The 22,640-nt window shown below is 50.6% G+C and overlaps 1 protein-coding gene across 1 annotated transcript; it reads left to right on the plus strand.

The window, feature by feature from the left end:
* Positions 1–1,962: 1,962 nt before the first annotated feature.
* On the plus strand, positions 1,963–18,411 carry EFHD1 (EF-hand domain family member D1). The gene is made up of 4 exons (XM_085070041.1): positions 1,963–2,377; positions 9,781–9,928; positions 15,631–15,765; positions 16,783–18,411. The coding sequence occupies exons 1-4, from the start codon at positions 2,082–2,084 to the stop codon at positions 16,915–16,917; spliced, it is 714 nt and encodes a 237-aa protein (XP_084926167.1). The 5' UTR covers positions 1,963–2,081; the 3' UTR covers positions 16,918–18,411.
* Positions 18,412–22,640: the final 4,229 nt, after the last annotated feature.

Genomic DNA, 22,640 nt, shown 5'->3' on the forward strand with positions numbered 1-22,640 from the left:
TCATGGCCTTGTCAAGAGCCCAGGAGCAGCTTTTAGCCAGAAGCAGTGGGAAGCTGAGGAGCTGGAGCTGAGGAAGCAGGGGTGGCATAAAGGTGGGGCTTGGGGTGAAACCACTGTGGGGCTAGATAGGGACCGTAGGGCTGCAGCTGGAATATGGATTCCGGAAGCTGAAGCATCAGAGACCTGGAGCTGAAATGAAGATCCTATCTTGATCCCGGAGCAGCTTCACATGGCAGCAGTGGGAAGATGTGGAGCTTGGAGCAGAAACATCAGAGCTGGCAGAGAAATAAAGCTTGTGGGGCTGGAGCTGGAATAGGACTGCGGGGGGGCAGCTGAAATCGGAAGGGAAGGGAAGGGAAGGGAAGGCCATGCAAACCTCTGCTTTGCCTTGCCTACCTTTCCCCTTCCCTTGCTTACCCTTTTCCTTGTCTCTCCTACCCCTCCCTGGTGGTGGTCTCCCATCCATAGCCGTAGCCCAAGGGCTTTATCTCCACCAGATGGCAGCCTGGCTTTGCTGCTCCTGATTTCATCCTCTCTACTCTTTGCCTTGGACACTCTGCAGGCACAGAAGCGCCTTGTGTTGTTGGCCTCGTTATTCTTCAGGGTGGCCGGTGACTCAGGCAGAGCTCCCCACTCTCTTTCCCATTCCTCTCTGGTGGGAGGAACACCTCTCCACCATAGACGTAGCACCTCGTGAGGGCAATGCGGTGTTGGCACAGCACATGCCACCCCTTTCACTCAGCAGCCCATTTTCAGGCAGTCCTGATGTGATAGACCTGCAGTGGCCTTCCTGTGCCACATGCTGCGGTGACCCTGCAGCCTTCCTGACCCTCCCGACCCTCGCCGGGGCAGGCTAGAACTGCCCAGGCAGTATGTAGGGGGAGGGCGGCTGCAGATGGCCTCGTTGGTCATTTCCTGAGTAGGTGTGGTGGGAATGAGCTTATCCGAGAGGGTCAACTGCAAGTCACCACATCAGAGAGCTGCTTACTACCCGCCCGGAGGTGTCAAACAGGCACATAACAGCCGCTGGGACCAGTTCCCCGTGACGCACACGCTCGGGCACGCGGGAGCCATAAGCAGACGGCGTGTCCAAGCTGGTTCTTTTCTCTGCCCCTCCTTCCCGGTGGGTAAATCCCATCAGCAGCCACCCTAAACCGCCCCACGCCAGCACTAATCCCATCTCGGATATGCCATCAGGCTCACATCAGCCAGGCGAGGGCCTGACAGTCCTGGGAGGGACACCGCTGGAAGAGCCGGGGGTGACAGCAGGGATGGCACTGGGCACTGGCTGGGGAAAGGGAGCTGGGTGGTGGGAAGAGGCCGCCTGCCACCCATATTCTCTGGGGAAGGAGGGGGAATCCAGGCCGGAGCCGAGCTTCGTCCTGGGCTAATTTTAGATCAAGGATATAGGAGAAGGGAGGCGCATAGGTGGGTTTAAGGGGTCCCTCTGCCCTGGTGCGGGGCAAGCCTGATCTCCGTCGTCCCTGCAGTGGCGCCTGGGGAGCCAATGGGGTCCCACTGCTCTCTTCGGCTGGGGGGACTCCCGGTCGGGCTGGGGGCTCGTTTCGGCCCGCGGAACAGAGCGGAGTAGAGCAGAGCAGGCAGCGCCGAGGGGTGTATGTGGCCTGTGCACCCCAGGGCCAGCGCAGCGCCCTGCTGTGGGGTTTATGGGTGGACCTGGGGAGAACCCTGTCCATTGGGGGGTGCGTCGGAGGGTGAATATGGAGTGGGGTGTTCTCTACACGAGGAAGTGGGGAGACAGCCTGTGTGGGCCACCCGAGTGGGAGTGGCTGCTGTGCGGAAGAGCATACACGTGAGAGGTCAGCGTGGCGGGGGCTAGTGCACCACTTGTGCGAGACACCCCCGCAGGCAGTACTGACAACTCCCACCACCTCACGGCCCACGCCGCGCCTCCTTAAGCGCCCGCCCCATCCCAGCCTCCCTCCGCCCCGTCCCGCCCTGTCCCGCCTCGCTCTCTCTAAGTGAGGGAATAAAGTTGCGGATCGGGCGGGTGCCCCCGGCTGGAGGGGAGCGGGGCCGAGCGGGACGACAGTGTGGCCAGCCGGCGAGAGCGCTGGGCCATGGCCTCAGAGGAGCTGGCGCAGAAGCTGCAGCGGCGGCTGCAGCTGGAGGAGAGCGGGGCAGCGACAGAGGGCGAGGCGGAGGCGGTCAAGGGCGCGACGGCGGCCGGGGAGGTGGAGGAGCGGAGCTGCCTGACGGCCAGCGCGGGCGCGGAGCTGAGCGCCAAGCTGTGCCGGCGGCAGGACATCAACGAGGGCGCGGCGCAGCCCCTGCGGGCCGCCGTCTTCAACCCCTACACGGAGTTCAAGGAGTTCAGCCGCCGGCAGATCAAGGACATGGAACGCATGTTCCGCCTGTGAGTGGGGCGGGACCGGGGCGGGGGGCTTGCTGCCCGGCCCGCGGGCTCCGGGGCTCTGGCTCCCCCCGCAGCCCCTCTCGGCGCCGGCCCCCGGGGGCACATCTGGAAAGGGGCTGGCTGCTCTCGGCGGCGTGCTCGCATTTCTCCGCGGTTTTGTGTCGGGCTGGAGGAAGCCGTGGCGCGTTCCCAGCGCCATCTGATCCCCAGATTGTCCCTGGGCTTTACGGGGCGGGGCTCGTAGAGTTTGCTTGAGGCACAGCCCTGCGTTTAGCTCACGGCCTCTGCACTGCCTGGGCTTGGGACAGCGGCTAATTTTGGTGGCACCCATGAATTTGGTGGGACGGCGGGCGCTGAGAGCACAGGCACTCTTCTGCCCCACACCCTGGGGCACCAGGTGGGTCTGTGTCCCGGGGCTCGGCAGAGGTGCTGGACATTTGCCCGCAACAACTGCGACCCTGAACATCCCCAGCAGTACTGCTGGCTTTGCCTAGCAGCGTCCTAGCGCCGCGCACAGTCCTGTCTGCCAAGCTTGTTCTCCCTTCCGTGCACCCATACTAAGCTTGAGCACAGCTTCCTCTTGCTTCACCCTTCCTGGGGGCTGGGATGGGGTTCACCTCTTTGTGGAAAGGTGTGTGTTAAAATCAAGCTGTTGGTAGCAACAGGGAGAGCTACTTCTGTAAGCCGAAGGCTTGTCCCTCCCCGGGGCCGTGAACCCGCCCTTTTCTCCCCTCCAGACCCTGTGCTGGCTCCTACAGTTAGGCTGTGCCTGGGTACCTTTGTCTGTGCTTGGGTTTCCCTCCAGTACTACAGACCCATGGGTGTCTGGGCCAGTGCAGTATCCTCCCAGCCCCACGACAGGATGCCAGACTCGAGGGGAGGTGCTGCCAGGCAGGAGGTGGCAGGACCACAGAGTAAGGTGCGAAGATGTACTTCACCTTACGGAGGTGACTGCAGTGAGATTTGTAACTTGTTAGGTCCTTGTTCTTCTACCTGAAAGCTGCCTTGGGCACCCTGGATTGTTGTGAGGAGAGCAAGAGTTGGTTGAATGCTGCCAGCTCCCAGCACTATGGAGCATTGCCTGTCGCCACAGAAGACCAGGCAATGGGCTTTTGTGAGCTTACTGGAGCTTGGAGTTCTTTGTAGCACAGGCAGTGTTGTGTTGGCAGCTGGTGCGGGAAGGGAGGTGGTCTGGGTGAGACTGCTGCTCCACTCTCTGCTATGTCCCTTTTGACTGTGCTTAAAGGGGATCCCACTCTATGGAAGGCTGAGACATGGTGCTGTGAGGACTGGAGGACAAACAATGCAGGCAGCTGCAATGCCCAAAAGCTGTGGGCGAGAGCCTGGAGTGGGCAGCGGCACTGCCTCAAAAGGGAAGAGGAAAGGAATGGCGGTGGTTTTCGGAAATAAAGCGTGGAAGAGCTGAATTGCGTCCGAATTTTTCAACAATGAGCTCATTAGACATCAGCCTTGTAAGCAGGAAAACCTAGGCTTTGCAGTTGAATGCTAATCAGCTGGTCAATGTAGCTGGAAAACATTGCTTACCCTGTGAGAACTGCTGATGCCAAAGGGGGAAGAAGGTAGGCTGCATGCTCCCCTGTTGTGTTTCCTGGACAGGAAACCCTGACCTGGTGTTCACTGTTACAGGCACCTGAGCTTTGCAGTGGCAGAGTATCTGGTCCTTGGTCCATCGCTGCCAGCGACCTGTTTCAAGTCTTGGCTGACACCACGTGTTCCATAAGGAGAGGAAATATTCCCTTTAATTCCTGTCAGTCAGAGCTTGAGTTAATGTGATTAAGACTTTTGTTCTCTGTATGGCTTATTGACCCTGACCACCACAACTCAGGGTCTTTATTACATCCCTCTCTCAAAGGCTTTTTTTTTCCCCTTTAGTATCTTCTCACTGCCACAGGATGCCTGGTTTCCACTACGAGACTTCCCATCCAAAAAATGTTTCTTATCAGTTTGGTGGGACTTGTAAATCTGTAGTTCAGAATAAATTTGAGCCTGTGGTCCTGTGCATAGCATGGGCTGGCTCATGGTGCTCCAGCTGAAAAGATGCCCTGGTGATAGCGGCTGCTCTGAATGCCTGTCAGGGCATCCCATGGTATGGCTGGTACTGTGACTGCCAGGGTGGAAGCAAAGAACTCATCTGAAAGTAGCACATCCCAAAATACAGTGCTCCATCCAGTGCTGTGTGCTGCTAGCTACCCCAGGAGCATCCTTCCAAACCAGAAATTATACTCCTTGCTCTGGCTGCCACAGTTGGGCTCACTTTTCCCCCCTCTCTTGTCCAAGCATCCTCTTGTCAGCATCTCTCATTTTTGTCCCAATTCCACTGGAGATGGAGTGCAGGTATCTGCTGCGGGGCTGGATGCAGGAAGCTCTTAGGGTGGGTATTTTTTTGGCAGACAGACCAGGAAATCTACAGCTCAGGCTAATTATAATGTGACCTAATTAGCTGCCTATTCTGACAATGTGTGAGGACTCTACTAACCACAATAATGTCTCTTTCCTGAGTCTTTCAGAGCACACTCTCAGGACCTCTGGAGTCTCACAGCTCCCCTTGGTGCCATCCTTGCCCAGGAAAATAGCAGAGTGGAATGTGAAAGCTAGGCAATGAGGCTGTGCCTGGCAGGAATGACCTTTATGAGAGATGTAAGGTGGAGGAAAACAGACACCAGCTTCATTTGTGGGGTGCAAGGCAGTGGACAAATTCCAGTCTTACTATTGTTTTTGTATCTAGGGAATTTCATGTGTTGCCCACACATTGCACAAGTGGCCTTGTGTCTGGCTGGTGGAGAGGCTGTGATGTCCCCTTGCTCTCCTGGAATCACTTAGGAGCCCCTTTTCTGGGTGTCCCAGCCTTGTCTGATGTGCTGCAGCAGACCTGCTCTCTCCAGAGCTGCCATGTGCTCCATGTGACCAGCTGTCTGTGGACTCCCCGTGGGCAGGGAGATTATTTGCATGAGGTCTCAGCCACCCAGCCTGTGCCTACAGGTCTTGCCCAACATCTTGGAGGACATTTTACCAGAGGAGACTTTATCCTTGCCTTCATGTCCCTCCAAGAGCAGGAGAGCTCCTTCTGCCTGGGCTGGGGAGGATGCAGCTGCGTGTGGCCAAAGAGTCTGTTCCTGTCCCCACCCTGGAATGGAGGAGTTGTTTCCAAAGCTCTCTGCAATAGATTAGAATATTCCATTTGGAATGGACCACCAATGATCACATCTAATTCAACTGCCTGATTGCTTCAGGGCTAACCAAAAGTTAAGGCTTCTTAATAAAGGCATTGTCCAAATATCTCTTAAACACTGACCACCTTTCTAGAAAGCCTGTGTGAGGGTTTGACAATCTTCTCAGGCTGAAAGAAATGTTTCCTCAGGTCCAGTCTGATCCTTCTCTGAGGCATTTTTGAACTATTCCCATATATCCTATCACTGGCTATCAGGGAGCAGAGATCAGCATCTCCTTCTCCATGTAAGGTGAAACACAATACTCAGAGGAAATAAAGTGCTACTTAGAAAGGATTTGAAATATTTAGGAGGTGATTATTACTTCAGTGCTATTACTCCAACTGCTTTATTTCAAAGCCTCAATTAGGCCATTGCAGCATACAGGAACTGCAGATCAAAGTACAGGTGCCCATAGTGTGTGGAGCAAGCTAAGGTACAGCAAACATGTACAGGGAGGGCAGGTTTTCATTCCAGCGTTTCTCAAGAAACATAAATGTATAGAAACTGCTCTTTGATCCTTCAGAATCTGGGATTTCTTATTCAGCTGTCCTTTCTTTATTAAGTGGGGTTTTAGAGGCAGCTGGAAGGTGACTGCAGAGTCACTACAGGTGATGCAGTCCTTGGCATCTCCTTTCCTGATCCCTCTTTCTTCTGCGATGTAACTCCCCAGCAGCTGCCTAACACCAGTGCAATGCCTGTACTTGGGCAGTAATTGTGCGTAATGGACTTCATGCTCTTCAGCAAGCATTCCCTCCTTCCCCCAAATTCTGGCTCCTGCTTTCCGCTCCCAGCATTTTGGCAGCCAGGCATGCTTTGCAGTCTGGGTGGCAGTGAGCCAGCATGGGAATATGGGTGCGTCCTTGTTGCAGCAGCTTTTGGCAGCCACTGCTGTGTCTTATCTGCTGCAAGGAACGCTGCTGCGGTGGTGTGGCAAAGCCTTATCACAGTGGCCACAGTGCCCGTACCTGCCTGCGGCATCCCAGCTGTGGCCATGGCACCGACCTGCTGCTGGAGTGGCCTTCCTGTGATGTGAGAGGTCTGTGCCTGCTGGCACAATTCCCCTCTGTCTGTAATGCCTGCACATCATGCCCCAGGGAGCTCTGAGCCCAAAGGAAGCAAAGCTCTGGTGTCACAGCAGGACAGTAGGTGACAGCAGGGCTGGCCAGGCACCTAAGTGCTGTGTGCTCTTTCTGTGACACTCCTGGTGTACAGGATGGGATGGCTCTCCCGGATGCTGGGGTATGTTTAACTTGCCCTGGTGCCCAGTTCTAGCTCTGCCTGAGAGGGTGATGGCTGTCTACCACCAGGGCAGGGCTATGCTGCAGGCAGCTGTATGTGAGAGGCATCTGGGGCTGGCTGAACTCAGGGCCCTGAAAGGGGGCTTCCAGAAAGCAGACACAGGGGAATTTTACGACGTTTTGAAAGGCAGACAGTGGGGTCTTCAGTAGGTCTGAGATGTGCTGGGAGCGCATCAACTGACCAGCAAGGTGCAATCTGCATTGTGGCCTACTAGGGGGTGGTGGGGAATGAATTGTGTTGTCTCTTGTGCTCTATAAATATGCCTCTCCCTAAATAGTCTGGCTGTGCAGCAGCCGAGTGGCTGTACCCAGGTTCTAAAATAGTTTGGCTGTTTTAGGAGGCAAGGGGGGCAGGGAGGGATGTAGCAGTTTGCAGGGTGCTGCCTTGGGTTTCAGTGTCACTCTGTCTGGTTGTCCCTGAGTGCAGGGGACTGGTAACCTGATTTCTGGGTGCTTCTCAGGACCAGCTGTACTCTGGCTCAGTGTGCTCAACACCCATTGTGTGGTTGGTATAGCGTGCTGCTTTGCCAGGCCGGCTGCTGGCAAGATCCTATTTCTCACAATCCTGGCTTTGTCCAGCCTCTCTGCAGGGATGAGCCCTGAAGCTGTGCCCCAAGCTTAACCCTTTCATGGCAGCGTACTGGCCCCTGGGCCAGTGTTTACCTGCAGGTAGTGTCCATAACAGGAGGGGGTGACATGAGCACAGCAGGCAAAGTCTGCGTTTGTGCCCTGCTTCTGCCTTTGTCTATTACCCAAAGCTTCCATGTGGGGCTGGGCAGTGTACCAGCCCCAGATGGGCAGCCCTTAAAGGGAACCTTGGTATTATTTTGCTTCTGCACCCAGGCAAAGGGCAGCATGAGCCTGCTGGGCCCCCAAAAAACTCAACCCCAGGTGCCTCTCTGCCATTACACATTTTGTTGCTGTGTCTAATTGAAGGCACTGCATCTCCAACCACCTTACTCTGGAGGAATAGCTCTGCACACTTTCTCTCAAACATGAAAGCAAATTGACAATTAAATACTGCACTTACTGTGCTTCTGTGATGTCTTGGAAGTGAATATCAGTGCTTGGCTGGGTAATGCTGTGAATGTGTACCTTCATTAACTGACACCTTCCTTCTTGTGAAGAACCTGCTGCTTTTCCTCCCTGTGATATCCCAGGTCTGTTACCTGGTTTCTGCTCTGATGGAGGTTTCTTTCCTAGTTTTTCAGAAAGAAAAATTGTCCAGCCTGGTGGGCTCATGAATTTGCTGGGTATAGAGAGTGCAGTCAGATATGTGCCAGCCTAGTCTGGCAGTTACGTCCTTGTCATTTGGAGTCTCTTGGTCCTGGGACCCTTGGAAACTAAGAGTTACAAAGAATATCAGAAATAGTTGTGGAGGTGGTGGGACGCTGGAAAGTCCCACCCTAGTTTGGGGAAAAGCATGCTGTGCCTGTGTTCATGAAGGCAGGAGCAGAGCTCTTGGCAGCAGCCCTGCCTTGTGCTGCCCACGCCTGTGCACAGTTTGGGGCTGGTGGCTTTGTTCGTGCCTTCCTTTGCCACAGCTTCCTCTGTGGCTGTGAGGTTTCTCAGCTGGAAAGGGCTTTCTTCCAGGGTAACCACAATTGTGCAGATCTCTGTCCGGGTTGACTACAGCCCTCATTTCTTTGGCAGAGGGCTAACAGCCAATAAAAGATGATGGGTGGGAGGATTTGACTGGCTCCTGCCCACTGGAAAGTTTCCATACCTTGCCTAGGGTTTCCTTCTGAACAGTTGAAAGGATTTAACGCTGTCAGGGTTGAGATGGTGGCGGGGAGAAGGGGCGGTGGCAGGCTGTGCACCAGGGCTGAGCCCAGCTTGGGAGACCCTGTCCTGTTCTCTCCTGTGAACCCCCAGCTCTGTGCTGAGCCCTGATGGCAGGACCAGGATGAAAGAGGGCTGTTGACAGGCCGGTAGCAGAGGGCCCATCCCAGAAGCCTTTGGACTTTGAAAGCCAGTGATTGCCTTGGTGGATGTCAAGTGCTGGTTGCTGGCTGGGCCAGATGCTTTACTCACACCCACAGCAGATGTTGGGAGGAATTGGTGCACCGTCCCATGCTGTGCACAGCAGATCGCTCACTGCCTCCCGCTCCCTAAAGCACTCCTCCCCTTGCACGGGTTCTCTCCTCCTGTGAAGAGCCCTTCCAGTCGTTTGTGCTCCATTGGGAGCATGGTCCCATTTTAGTCTTGCTCCTGGAGGTGGGCACTAGTTTCCTCTGCCAGCCTGGCCCTGTGGTGCTGCCCTGGCACCGAAGCCCTGGCTGGGATTGCTGTGCTCCCTGGCACTGTCTTTCTGTTCTGACTGGGGACACAGAATAGACAGCTGCCCTGAAGCGTGGTGCTTGCTGTGGTACAAAAACATTTTGGAGAGGAAAGATCTTAATAGCTGGGGGGGGGGCACGTTTTGCTTACAAGAAAAGATTCTGCCAAGAGGTTCTCATTGGTCTCTGCTCCCTGTTTCTCCTTGAAACTAACAGGGAACCTGGCAGCAGCTGACTCTGCATGCTTTTGCCTCATCATGCTGGTGCATGGTGTAAGCTGTGTGCAAATAATCTTTGTGCTGGACAGGCAAGTGGGTGAAATGGAAATCCCACTGAGATAAGCTGAGTTCCTCCATGCTCCTTCTGTGTGGGTGGTTTGGTCTGAGCTCCCCTGAGCACTTCTCTCTCTGGTGAGACAGCTCTGAAAGCTGACAGCTACTTCTCTGAGCTTAATACATCTCAGCACTGGCTATATCATGCAGCTTCCCTTCTGCCCTGAGCTTTGAAGCACACAGTAACTTTATCCATATGCATGGTTCCTCTTCTGGGGAGATGGATATGATGATGGTTGATCCCTTCCCCTTTGCACCCTGCAGGTATGACTCAGGACGGGATGGATACATTGACCTGATGGAGCTGAAGCTGATGATGGAAAAGCTGGGAGCGCCGCAGACCCACCTAGGACTGAAGAACATGATCAAGGAGGTGGATGAAGACTTTGATGGGAAGCTCAGCTTCCGTGAGGTGAGGATGGCTGCAGTAGCAGACAGGGATGTGGCTGTGGGGAGGAAGGAGGAGGCAGCTGGGCCCACTACTCTGTGGGCTGTAGATAGCCCTGCTTTTCCGGTGGTGGGGTACAGTGGAGAAGCAGGTGAGCTTTCCCATGCCATGGGTGCAGTGCTTTGTTAACCTTCATCTTCACGTGGCAGTAATGGTACCTGATGCCAAAGCTCTCCAACCTTCCTGCATCCTTTGGGAGCACATTTGAGTCCTGTTGCAGGTGCTGGGGGTGTGCACAGAGCTCCCTGTTGTAGCTGGAGGGAGTTACGTCCCTTCAGTTTCCAGGTCTCATTGCTGGGCTCCTGTGGTACCGCAGCTCAGACCTCATTTCAGGTGCAGTACAGGAGCTCTGCTTGGAGGTGCTCATCTCATGGGGCACAAAAGGCTCTCCCAGTTTGTACTGGGTCCCTCTCTGCATCATGCAATGACCAGCCATGGCAAACTTTATGAGGGATGGTCACCTCCCTGCAGCAAGGAATAAATGTGGGGATGCAGCAGTTTGGTACTGCACTCTGGCTCAGCAGGAACACCCCTCAAACAGGTCTGTCTGTTAGTACTGTATCATGACAGCTGGGAGGACAGACCAGGATCCTCTGGCAGGCAGAGGAGGACAGGGAATATGAGCAGTGTCCTGCATGCACTCAGGGGTACCCAAATCAGCTCAGCAGAAAGGCAGAACCCAGGTACCAGAAGCTCTTGTTGCACCATTTCCTCCTCTCACACTTTGATAGCTGACTCAGTCCCAAGTGAATGTCACACTGTGGCTTTCTAAATTAATCCACAGCCCCTTAGACAGCAGGAGGAGGGGCAACACTGCTTGTGTCCTGCACTGATTGTGAGGGCTGGGCTGCTGTCCTGCTTCTTTCTGCCCCGTGGGGTGGCTGTGGTGGGCCCTGAGCAACTGGGCTCCCTTGTTTCTGCAGGCATGGTACTCTCACCATGCCTCTTCCAGGATGGGGCTCAGGACATCAATTCTCCCTTGAAGAAGTTTGAGAGCTTTAGCAGTGCTGTGAGGGAGGATGAGCAGCCAAGACCCGTGACTGGATCTCCCCCTGCTTTCATGCCCCAAGGGCTTTGTTGGATTTATTTCTTGTTGCAAGAGGGCAACAGGAGAAGACAGAGGCCAAAGACTTGGGTTATGGGGCCCAGCTCTTAAGAGAGGGGGAAGGATATGCAAATCTGGGAAGTGAGAGCCTGTCCCGGAGTTTCCCTGTGCACGAATGTAGACTTGCCAGGTCAGAGGTGAACTGGAGGTAGCAAAGAATCCAGTGGAGCAGGAAGAGCAGGGTGCCCATGGCCCCAGGTCACTGATGGCCAAATCACTGGGTGAGCTGGGGAACCCTCTGTCTCTGTGTGCCTTCTGGGCCACCCTTCATCCTGGGTGAAGACCTGGGGACAGCCTCCGGGCTTGCTGCGGGGCTCTCTCCCTGTGGAAGAAAAATGCCTTTATCCTCAAGGCCCTGAAAGATGCTGTGATGTCCTGGCATAAGTGGCACAGCACAAGTGGCAGAGCAGCTCCTCTTCTGCTGCCACCTGTTTGGAGCACAAGCATGTGGCACACAGCAGCTGGTGCTGTGGAAGCTTCTTTCCAGATGCAAAACAATGGTCAAAAAAAACACAAGCTTGAGTGGCCCATGAGTTGGAATGAGGGAGCATCAGTGGCAGAGCTCTGAGGACAAATTACACAGCTTTGGCAGACACCCAAAGCTTGCTGTGGCAGAGAGGAGCAGGATGCTTCTCACCTTGCTGCAGATGTGCCCTGTCCAGCTGCTGTGTTCAGGCAGAGGGCTGGCAAGGAAGAAGGCTCCCTGGTGGGTGAGGAGGCCTCAACCATCCCATAGGCCTGTCCCATTCTACATTTCATTGGTGGTGACAAACAAGCGTGTGGAGGGTGACTAAGCTGACTTGGGTCACTCAGACAATACCAAGAGAAACCTGGTTTAAATGAGTGTCTGAACTCAGCATAGTGCAACTATGGGACTGAAGGGCTCCTGTCTGCCTATCCAGACAATATAAGTCCTGGCATACCTGCCTGAACATACTCTTCTTGTGGCCTTGCCAGAGAATTGGTAGGGACCTCTTTCACTTGCAATAGATCACCTTTTTCTGCTGCTTTGAGTAGTGTCCTCCCAGCCCAGATAAGCTGTTGCCTGGCAAGCAGGCTGCTGACAAACCACAGGCACTGTTAGGAAAGCTGCCTTCTACCCATCAACCTTTGAGCGTCCACCAATACTTCAACAATTACCCATATGAGACTCCTGCTGTGACTCAAGCAATGAAATTCAGGCTTAAAAAGATTAGATGTAGTGGGGGGGAAAAACCCCACACCTCTGACTGTCTAGTTCTGTCATTACTACAGGAAACCAGAGTTAATTGCTGTAACATTGATGTATAATTGTAGCTCCTATCTAGAACCCACAGAAATCCACCCACTGCCCCCCACACCCTCACCAACTGAAATGCTGACCCACATGATGTATTTGCTACCAGGGTTGGTGCGTACCACACCCTTACATAGTGCTTCTTTTCTGGCAAGCTGTGGTTGCAAGGCTGCTGCGGCCCATCAGTCCCACACCTTTCCTTGCATGATGCCCAGCCTGGCACTGTGGGGTAGGTGTTGGATCATGAAGGATGTGAGAGCAGATACAACCTACCAGGTTAGTGGGTTGGAAAGTGTGGGTCATGTTGTCCTCTTTGAGAGCAGAGCTTTAAATAGTGCCTATGTTATTCACTTTTGCTTCTCTGTTGACATTTCCCTGAGACTTAGCTGCACATGGTGTGTCCTGGGCCCAGCAAGGGTGTGAGACAGGCTGGCAGAGGGAGCTGAATGCAAATTGCTGGTGTTCTCTAGTTAGTAAGGACCAATACCTCAAGGATAAATACCTGGTGAGGTGGGCTGCAGGTTGTGTGCTGACATGAGGAGGGATTGCTGCTGAACTCCGTGGGAACCAGTACGATGTCCCATAGACCACCTTGCTGGATCCTTGGGACTGATGTTATGCTCTGTCCACCCCAACCAGTGGCTTAGTCCCAAGTTTCCTTTAACTCAGCCCATCCTTCATGGCCACAGCAGCCTATATTCTTCTAGAGGATTGCTGCCCCATCCCTTAGTTTCAGGATGATTCATGCTCACTTATGACCCAGTCCCTCCCCAGGTGACAGCTGTATTAGACCTCAGGATTGTGCTGCCTCTACTGCTCTTTTCCAATGCCAGGAAGTGGGACTTGCAGGGTGGAGCAGGAAGAACCGTGACTAATTCCAGCCTAGCTGCCAGCCCTCTGTGTCACCATGGCTGGTGGTGGTGAAGAGGAACTAGCCAGAGCCCAGCGGATCTGAGCAGATTGGGTTTCTTTCCAAGCAGGATGCTTTCCCTGTTCAGCCGTGAGCCACTTATTTCTTACAGGTGTGTATTGGTTTGCATGGCCAGGTGTTGACAGTGGGAGGTCCACAAGGGGTGGCTTTTGTGAGAAGCTGTTAGAAGCTTCCCCCCCTGGCAGAGCCGAAGCCAGCCAGCTCCAGAACCTGCCGCTGACAAGGCTGAGCCAATCAGGAATTATAGTAATGCCTCTGTGATAACATATTTAAGAAGGTTAAAAGGTTATTGTGCAGAGGTAATTATGGCCAGAGAAAAGAGGAGTGAGAATATGTGAGAGAAATAGCTTTGCAGACATCCAGGTCAGTGGAGAAGGAGGGGCAGGAGGTGATCCAGGTGCTGGAGGTGAGGTTCCTCTGCAGCATGTGGTGAAACAGGCTGTCCCCCTGCAGCCCATTGAGGTTCATGGGGATGCAGAAATCCACCTGCAGCTCATGGAGAAGACCCATGCCAGAGCAGGTGGTTGCCTGAAAGGAGAATGTGAACCCATGGGAAGCCCATGCTGGAGCAGGCTCCTGGCAGACCTGCAGAGCTGTGGTGAGAGGAGCCCATGCTGGAACAGAGGAAGGACTCTCCTTCCTGCGCAGAGGCAGTAACAACCTGTGAAGAGCTGACCATAACCCCCATTCTCTGTCTTCTTGTGCCACTGGAGGGAGCAGGTAAAGCTAGGAAGGAGGGAGGGGTGGGGAGAAGGTGTCTTTAAGATTTTACTTCTCATTATCTTGCTCTAATTTTGCTAGTAATAAATTCAATTAATATTTCCAAGTTAAGCCTTTTTTGCCTGTGGTGGTGTTTTGGTGAATGATCTCTCCAGGTCCTTAACTCACGGGCTTTTGTTGTATTTTCTCTCCTGTATCCAGATGAGAAGGGGAGTGATAGAGTGGCTTTGGTGCCTGGTGTCCAGCCAGGGGTCAGCCTGCTACAAAGTGTTTGGAGAGGGAAAAGTTCCCTCACCAAGCCCAGCCTGCTTGCTTCTTGCCCTGTGCTGAACACTCACATGTTAAGAGGCTGTTGCAGGGAGCAGTGTCTTGTGATGCTGCCTGTGCAAAAGGGTGGCCAGCGCTGCTGTCATCTCCACACCCTTCCTCATAGGAGGCTTTCCCAAACTCTTCCACCAGCTTCTGCGAGCAATTTGAAGCAAGGCTGGCTTACTGTGAATTCTGGGACTGTGCTGCCCTCCTTGGGGACAGCTCAGGCTCTCTGTAGGAAGCAGCAGACTCCCCAGGCTGGCAGTCTGAGGAGCACAGCATTAGACATACTTGATGTTCTGGTTCAAATGGATTTCAGGGCAACACTGCCTGGTAGCTGCAGCCTTCTGGCCTGGCCTGAAGTGCTGCAGTGACGCAGCTTTGTTGTGTTCCTTTTGTACCAGGGTGGCTTGTCCTTGTGTCTGTTCTCTCCACACTGTTCCAAGCACTGAGACACCTCCTGGGGTGGCCAAGAATAGCAGGGAGTTACAGGGCCTCTTCAAGTACACACAGAGCTTCCACATCTTAACCTGGAGTTTGGTTGGCAGGTGGAAGGTGGTGCAGAAGTCTTTATTTTTAAGCAGGCAGGTTTTGTTTTTTCTGTTAAAACCAAAAAGTATGCTTTTGCAGAGTGAAATATAACTCTTATTTGTTTGTTTCTCTTTGCAATTCACTTCCCAATATACACTCTGCTGCAGTGACTGTGGATTTGTTAAATGTCTATGGTCCGGTAGAGGACAAAAGTTTCCCACCAAATTGCTCTGTGGACACTTGTTCAAGCCACTCTGTTACAAGGGCATGCATGCACTTGGGCTGCTGTTCTCCCTAACAGGACTGCATGGATGCCTTGGTCAGGGAGCCTGAGGTGAACCAGAGCTGTGTTTGCCCTGCTTTCATTGTCATGGGACGTGATCTGAGTCCCTAGAACACTAGGGAAGCTGGTGGGGGGCTTGTGAATACACCATTAGGGTATGGGGACATAAAGAGCTATATCTGAGCCTACCCTGTGGTTGTACTGGGCAGGTGCAGAAGTGGCCTCCTTCCTCTGGTCACATAGTAGCCTTGGTCCAGTTCCTAAACTGTGCTTTGCCAGGGCTCTGATTCCCAGGAAACCTTCTTTTCCTGTGAGATTCTTACTGTTTTTAGTCTGTAAGAGGACTGTGTACTGGAGCCTAAGTTCACATATGTTGGTGCCACTTGGTTTATATAGACCTGGTTTCCTTTGCTCTGAAATGTGAATCCCATCCCTCTCCAGGTGATTGTACTGTTTGTATTTTGTTTGAGCCTCAATGAAAAACCTGAATGTTTCCTCTCTGTCTTGCTAGTTCCTGCTGATTTTCCATAAAGCTGCAGCTGGAGAGCTCGAGGAGGACAGTGGCCTATTGACTCTTGCGAAGCTCTCAGAGATAGATGTATCCATTGAGGGAGTCAAAGGAGCCAAGAACTTCTTTGAAGCTAAGGTATGGTGTGGACCAGAGCAATATGAAAAAACTCAGCTGTAGCTGAAGCTCAGCTACTCGGCTGTAGCTGAGTTTCCCTTCAAATTTTGTTGAACTCTAGCTAGAGCCTTTCTGTGGTGAATTACATCAGAGCAGTGTAATTCACACCCTGTGCTCTGGGTCTTACCCTGCTAGAGCTGACTGGCTGACCTGTATACCTGTGGCTGGGACTAGTTGGCTGACCTCTTTTAAAGATAAAAGTGTCCTGAAAACTAATGCAATAGGGACAGAGTTTTCCCATTTTGAAAATCCTCCCTCAGCCAGAACACTGAGTTCAGTGGTGAATGGAGTGTTTTGGAGTATGGGATTTCAGACATCTCTTTCTCAAGCAGCTCTCTGTAACCTTTGGAATCAAAGTCATTCTGCAGAGTCCTGGGGTTGGCAGAAAGAGCTGTACACCATCCGAAGCCGACAAAGCACCCTTTCTGAAAGCTCTCTCGGAGAGAAAATAATCCTGCTTGTTTATATAAGAAGTTTTTTTCCCAAGAGCCTAACACAGCTATTGCACAGCAGATGTACTGAGATGAAAGCTGGAAAAATAGCCAGCAAGTAAACAATGTCTCTTTGATCTGCAGATCATCCATGGTGTAGTATGATGTTCTTAATTTTGGCTGTGATTCAGTGTTTTCTGCAGTAATTTCTCATACTGTATACTCTGAACCTATGCCCTGCTGCCTGCTTGTGCCGATAATGCATGTGACCCAGTACTGATGCCATTGTTTTGGTCACTTGTTAGTGATTTAGTAGTAAATGACCTTTCTTTTGTTGATTTTAAAGTCAAGCAAGGTAGCAAGTATTGGGTATAAATACGTAAGCACTGCAGTGTAATTAACACTTGAGCTGTCCTGGCAGAGGATCCCAGAAAGCACTGGGAGGTGCAGCACATGGTCCTGTGTTGCTCATCTGGGAATAGCTCAGGCTTTGGCTCTCCCTTTGATGCAAGGCTTGACACTCATTTATTTTCTCTGTCTCATAAAGGCTCAAGCCCTCTCCTCAGCCAGTAAGTTTGAAGCAGAGATAAAAGCTGAGCAGGATGAGCGAAAGCGGGAAGAGGAGGAAAGGAAGCACCGCCGAGCAGCTTTCAGGGAGTTAAAGTCTGCATTTACCCAGTAATTGACCGGCCAATATGCACTCTGAAATTGCACACAATTTGGTATGTTTCCCAGATCAGGGCTCTGCCTGGACAGAACAGCTTGGATCCTGCCTAAAACTCATCACAGCTTTGCTAGTCTTCCTCTCCTGAAGATCCTCCTGAGTTTCTAAGGGCACAACTCTTACAGTTACTATGCATTCATAATGATGTGGATAGTAGGAGCTGTGTATGGGCTGTTTGCTCTGAACTCTGAGGAGCATATCACCCTGAAGCAGAAGCAGCAAGTAGCAAATCATGGGTGAGCACTGACAAGCGTCATGTTTGCCTACTTAATTCTTTCCTGCACATCCTTTTTATGTTAATCCTAATTAATTCATTCTTTGTTTACAGGCAAGTAGTGAGGTCTTGTGTAAATCAGGGTGTACAAAGTACAGCTTGACTTCTGTATGTTTGTACTGCTGTTGGGTGTTGTCACCCTTTTCTTCTTCCCCAAAGCCCTGTGCCACAGGTACTGTGAAAACACTGTGAAGAGAGAAAGATAATTTCTAGGGATGTGGATCAAATTCACTATCATTTCCTGTAGCATTTTCTGCTACCCACCATGTTGAAGTCTTCCAGTTTTTCTTCTCTGAAGTGCCATAGTAACAAACCCTTCAATAAGAGGCGATATTTCCCAAGGCTTTGAAGGGATGAAGCTGGCTCTCTTAAATGAGGAATAGAAAACTGAGTTGCCTCACCATTTATCTTCTTTCACATTCCATCACATTTAGTGTACTGTACAGCTTTACTGTTATTTTCCTGCCTTAGGCAGCTGTATCTGTTTTTAGGGGGTACTGTCAGCTGGACAGTGCAATCGGATGGCACACTGGGGTTTTCTATTTTGAAATTTGCTCATAGCCTGAATCATAAAGGTGACATTGTTTGATTTCATTAAAGCCACAACAGAGGACACCAGCACAGCATACTGAGCAATACTGAGGTGAGCACATTTAGCTGAACTGAATTTTGAGGGCTTGCACTATACTATTAGCTATTTTCTCTTGCAAACACAGGAAACTTGTCCACAAATGTTGAGATGCCCACTGCTTGTCTGGATATAAAAACTTGTAGGTCATGGCAGGGGAGCTGTGTTCCCTCAGAGACCTCTCTCGCAACATGGATTTGCTCAAATTCTGCCTCTGCTCTTGCCCCAGTTTGTGCATTTTTATTTTTTTTTCCAGAACAAAACTCACCAGTCATCTTTTCACTTGTCTGTTTTGCTTCTTAAACTGTGAGCACTAAACTGTGAGCGTGTAATAATAAATAGAAAAACCTCTACTCTTTAATGTCAAGTGGAAGAATTGCTAAACAATTAAACTGTGTATATATCTTCACAGATTATATTTTATAAATCACGCTTTTTTAGCTAAATATTTATAATTAAATGTTTTTATACTTTACAACAAAGCAGATAATTTCATCTTCAATTATTTTTCCTGTTGCTGAAATGTAAAAATAAAGCATTGTTATCTCCAGCCTTGTCTGTGGTTTATTTCAAGTCCTTGGATATAGGATTTTTTCCACAAATTACAGTCATAATCCCCAAAGCTTGGCATCATGACTTGGATGAGTGGGGGAAATGTTCAACCCTTCTTGATAACACTTCCTCTTCTGCATAGCAGTTCTGGTGTAAAAAGCCCTAATGTTTGCAGTTCCTCAGAAAGGGACATGGCTGTGTAAATATTTGAAATACTGCCGGCTGCTAACTGTTGACATCTGAAGGTTGTCAGCCTTTCCTTATCTTAAAATGGCCTCTGTCTCAGCCCCTGCAGTGCCCCAGCTGGGAGCCAGCAGGTTGCTTCAGCTAGAGTTCCCTTAGCATTTCCTGTTTCTGCCTTTATTAAGGGAGAAAAAACACATGGATATCTGAAAATGTGTCCAAGCATCTTGTTTCTACTATTGCTGATCTGCTAAGCTTTGCTGGCGTGGCCACACTGGGGAGAGGGTTCAGAAAGAGGTTTAACCATGCATTGTTTCAGGTCCGGTGGTGAAAGAAAAGACCAATATTTCATTCCGTGCAGCTCTGCTCTATGCCAATGCATTCACTGTGTGTCTGTGAATCCTCGGGTCTCAGAGGTCAGGTAAAATCATGGTGAAGGTTCCTTAGTCTCTATTTCCCCAGGAAAATTGCGACACTGCAGCTCTTGATGTTTGTTTTTTTCTTTTTCTTTACAGCAGAGCAAGCACTGCTGACTTGTGCTGTTTTGCACATGCATCTGGGTGAGGAGCCCAGGGCTGCAGGAGAAGAGGGTGGAAAAAGGCCTCCCAGCGGTTTTATTTTAATGGAATTGAGTCAACTCCAGCTGACAAGTTTCAGTAAGCAAATGAGCATTGTCTGTGGTTTTGTTCAATTCAAGCAGGTGCTGTTAGTTGGGACCTGAATTCAGTACAGTGAACAGTAAGTGCTTTTGGTTGTACATTTATTTTGAAGTTGCAGTATGCATTTATGTTCTGAAATTAGTGTTGCAAAAACAGACATTGGGAAATTAATTGCTTTCTAAATTGTTGTTTTGCTGGCAGTTACTGGATTGGATAACATATATGCAGAACTACTAAAAAGAAATTATCTTGCTATATTCTCCCACCTAGTACCATGTGATAATACTTAGTTGTATTTACCTGTAATTTATCTATTACAATCCTTGATGCTCTGTCCTTTTATGCCTGATGTCACCATAAGTGGCTCTCAAAGGTCCTGGCAATACCAGCTCTCTCTAGTGATACCTGCTGGTACACTAATCCCTGTCTGATGCTTCTGACATGCCCCAAGTGATTCTTAAGTCTGTGATGGCAAGTGGAGAAGTTTGATGAAAAGCCTCTTGCATTTAGTGGTTGTCTTGGTTTGAAAGACAGGTGCCTGCTAAGAGAGGTGGAAACCTCCCTTAAAATGGAGAATGTGACCCCCCCTTCTCTCCAAATTATTTTAACTTTGTAATCAAGGGCTTTCAGGCAAAGATATGGGGAAAGGAATAACAGTTCTCTACTAGTATATATAACGAGGCAAACAAGCAACAACAACAGTAGCAGTAACAAACAAAAAAAACCAGAAAACCCGGTGACAGATGTCCCTGGGCTGCCAAGCGCTTTCCCGTTTGGTGTAGTCACGGTCCCAACCAGCAGGGGCGCTGTTGAGCTCCCAGCCGTGCAGGGCAGATGCGATGACTCCGGAGCAGCTGCAGGTGGCACTGTGGCGCGAGGTCAGGTGTGTCTCACGGGGCTGGTAATGGCGGCCGGGCTGGGCAGCCAGGCAGCGCGCAGCCGAGAGCTCAGAGCAGCAAGCTGGAGCGGAAGGAATGGCTCAGCCGGGCTAGCCAGCAAAGGTAGCGGGAACTCCGCAGTTACAGCAGACGCCGCGGCGCGTTCCGGCGAGCGGGGCGGGGGCAGCGACAGCCGGGCTCCTCCGCAGTTGTTGCAAAAAAACCGCAGCCGGGCAGGCGCGCTCCTGGCGGGGAAAACGGTTTGGGATCCCGTGCCTTTTGTTCCAAGCCAGAGCTCACCCAGCCAGGAGCAGAAGGCAGTGCACAGTTGGACATCCCGCGGTCGCAGCCAGAAGCAAAGCAGCAGCTTTCCTCCGTCCACTCCTGTGTCCACCGAGCAAGTGAGCTCACCACCCCCGAGGCCGGAGTGCCTCCTCCCCATACCACACCCAAGCCACAGCCTTTGTCTCTTACAAAAGAATTAATGGCCCTGAGCACCTGGTCATTGGTTCGCTAGTAACAGAGATGGAGAAAATTATATGCCCCCAACCTTCAACAGTGGTCTTTCTCAGAAGGGACAAAGACTTGCCTCAAATTACTAATCTAAAATGGGAACTCCAGGTAGTCCTTGATCCCTGAAGGGATTTTGTTTAATATTTCCCAGAGTAGACTAAGTACAGCAGGAGTCACTAGCACTTCAGCCAGCACTGAGGGTGGGTTCAGCCTGTCTGGATGTTCGGATTGCAGTGGATTTATCAAGGATGCTCCTGTCATAACCATCGCCATTGGCTGCAGGGGAGAGCCTGTGGCAGCAGGAAGTCTCACCTAAGAGCTCAGTGTGGTCACAGTGGAAAGGGGAATGGTGTGATCAGGCTCTTTCTGGCTCAAGGTTCAGGGTTTATCTGTGAGTATTAATGTGACAAAATAACATTTGAGCCTATGGGAGTATTCAAATAATCCAAGGAAGATATTGATTTGCCCCAAGTGAGCCCGGAGACACTTCAGAGACCAAGTCAGAGAAGTGGGTATTTGCTTTAATTTGGTGTACCAGGTGTGGGGAGCTCACTCCTCAAACACGTATCTCGGTACCTCCAAAGACACAGTGTTATAGGTAAAATTCATGAATATTCATCACATTCCCCAGGATAGGAGTGGTTATACTCCTATATATTATAGGAGTTATTATAGGTTATACTCCTATATATATTTTCTGAGAAAATAGTTTCTCAGAAGTCATTAATATCATTAGCATGTGCACCACACATGCTCTGTATGTCCCGGTGGTCTTTGGAGATCCCTAAAGACCCCTCCAGGATGAAGGTCCTAGCAGTCTTCATCACAATGCACTTTCCACCTTTCTCTCTGGAGCATGTGCAGCTCTTCATGGGATGATTCAGTGGTTTCTGTGCTTGGCTTCAAAAGGATTCTTTTCCCTCTTATCTTGATAAAATTAAGGGAATCCTGTTTTTCGAGGTTTTAGAATTCACATATTCTGTCTCTCAATAGTGAACTTTAGTTACCTATTGACCACTTCTTTCTCAATATATAAAAGTAATTGAGTGTTGCAGAAGTAGCAGCTTGTTTGTGGTATTCTGTCTTTCAGCATAAACCACCTGACATGATAGATCCATTGAAGTGACTGACTTTAAAAACTGCAGTTTGCCTGCTTTGCTGCTGTTTTCATTATTTTTAGGGATCTGACAAACGAGGATATGGAAAACAGAGGCTGCTGAGAAGACATTGACTCTTCCCAGACAAAATCCCTGGTTATTTCAACAAACGGGGGAACCACTGCTCCAAATAACAAAATGTAGGAGTGGCAAGGGTAAATATGACTGTGACACATCTTTCTGGGCTGCTTTATAATCATTATTTATAATTTCAAAGCTGTGCTCTATGTTCATAGCTCCACTGCTGTACTGAGGGAGGCAGGCTCTTGCCTCTAAGCCAGAATGGATGAAAACAGGGGGTCAGTAAGGAAGGCTTATAGTTTTTTGGCGATGCTGCTTCCCTGCACTTGGATGTTTAATAGTGTAGATGAATTGGCACAGTAATCCAGGGCTCTGAAGTACATCGTGCCCTTGGTACCCAGACTGGCTGCTGCGGTGATTTCCCACCTACACAGTATCAGCTGAAGTTCTGTCATTGAGCTGTGCAGGAATTTTACTGCACGGGTATAGTCTTGAATTTTCATGAGATTCTCCCTGTTCTGCTTGAATGAGTGTTGTGGAACATTTAAGATGCATCTGCTATTACCAAAAGATTGTCATCTGAGCTTCCTTGGGGTATTTTACATAAATTCTGGGTTCTGCAGATGAGGCATGTTTCAAACACTTCTTGATTTTTTTTTTTTTGTCTCACTAATATAAAGTTTGTGCTAACTGGGATAAAAAAATTTCCACAAGTGCTAAACATCTCCCATCTCAAATAATGGTTGTCTTAGAGCATGTGAAAATATTTGAGTGCTCAAACTCACATTCGATAAGTGGAATAACAAGGCACAGCTG

Source organism: Lichenostomus cassidix, chromosome 9, assembly GCF_008360975.1.
Source record: "Lichenostomus cassidix isolate B80296 chromosome 9, HeHo_3.0, whole genome shotgun sequence".
Taxonomy (NCBI): Eukaryota; Metazoa; Chordata; class Aves; order Passeriformes; family Meliphagidae; genus Lichenostomus; species Lichenostomus cassidix.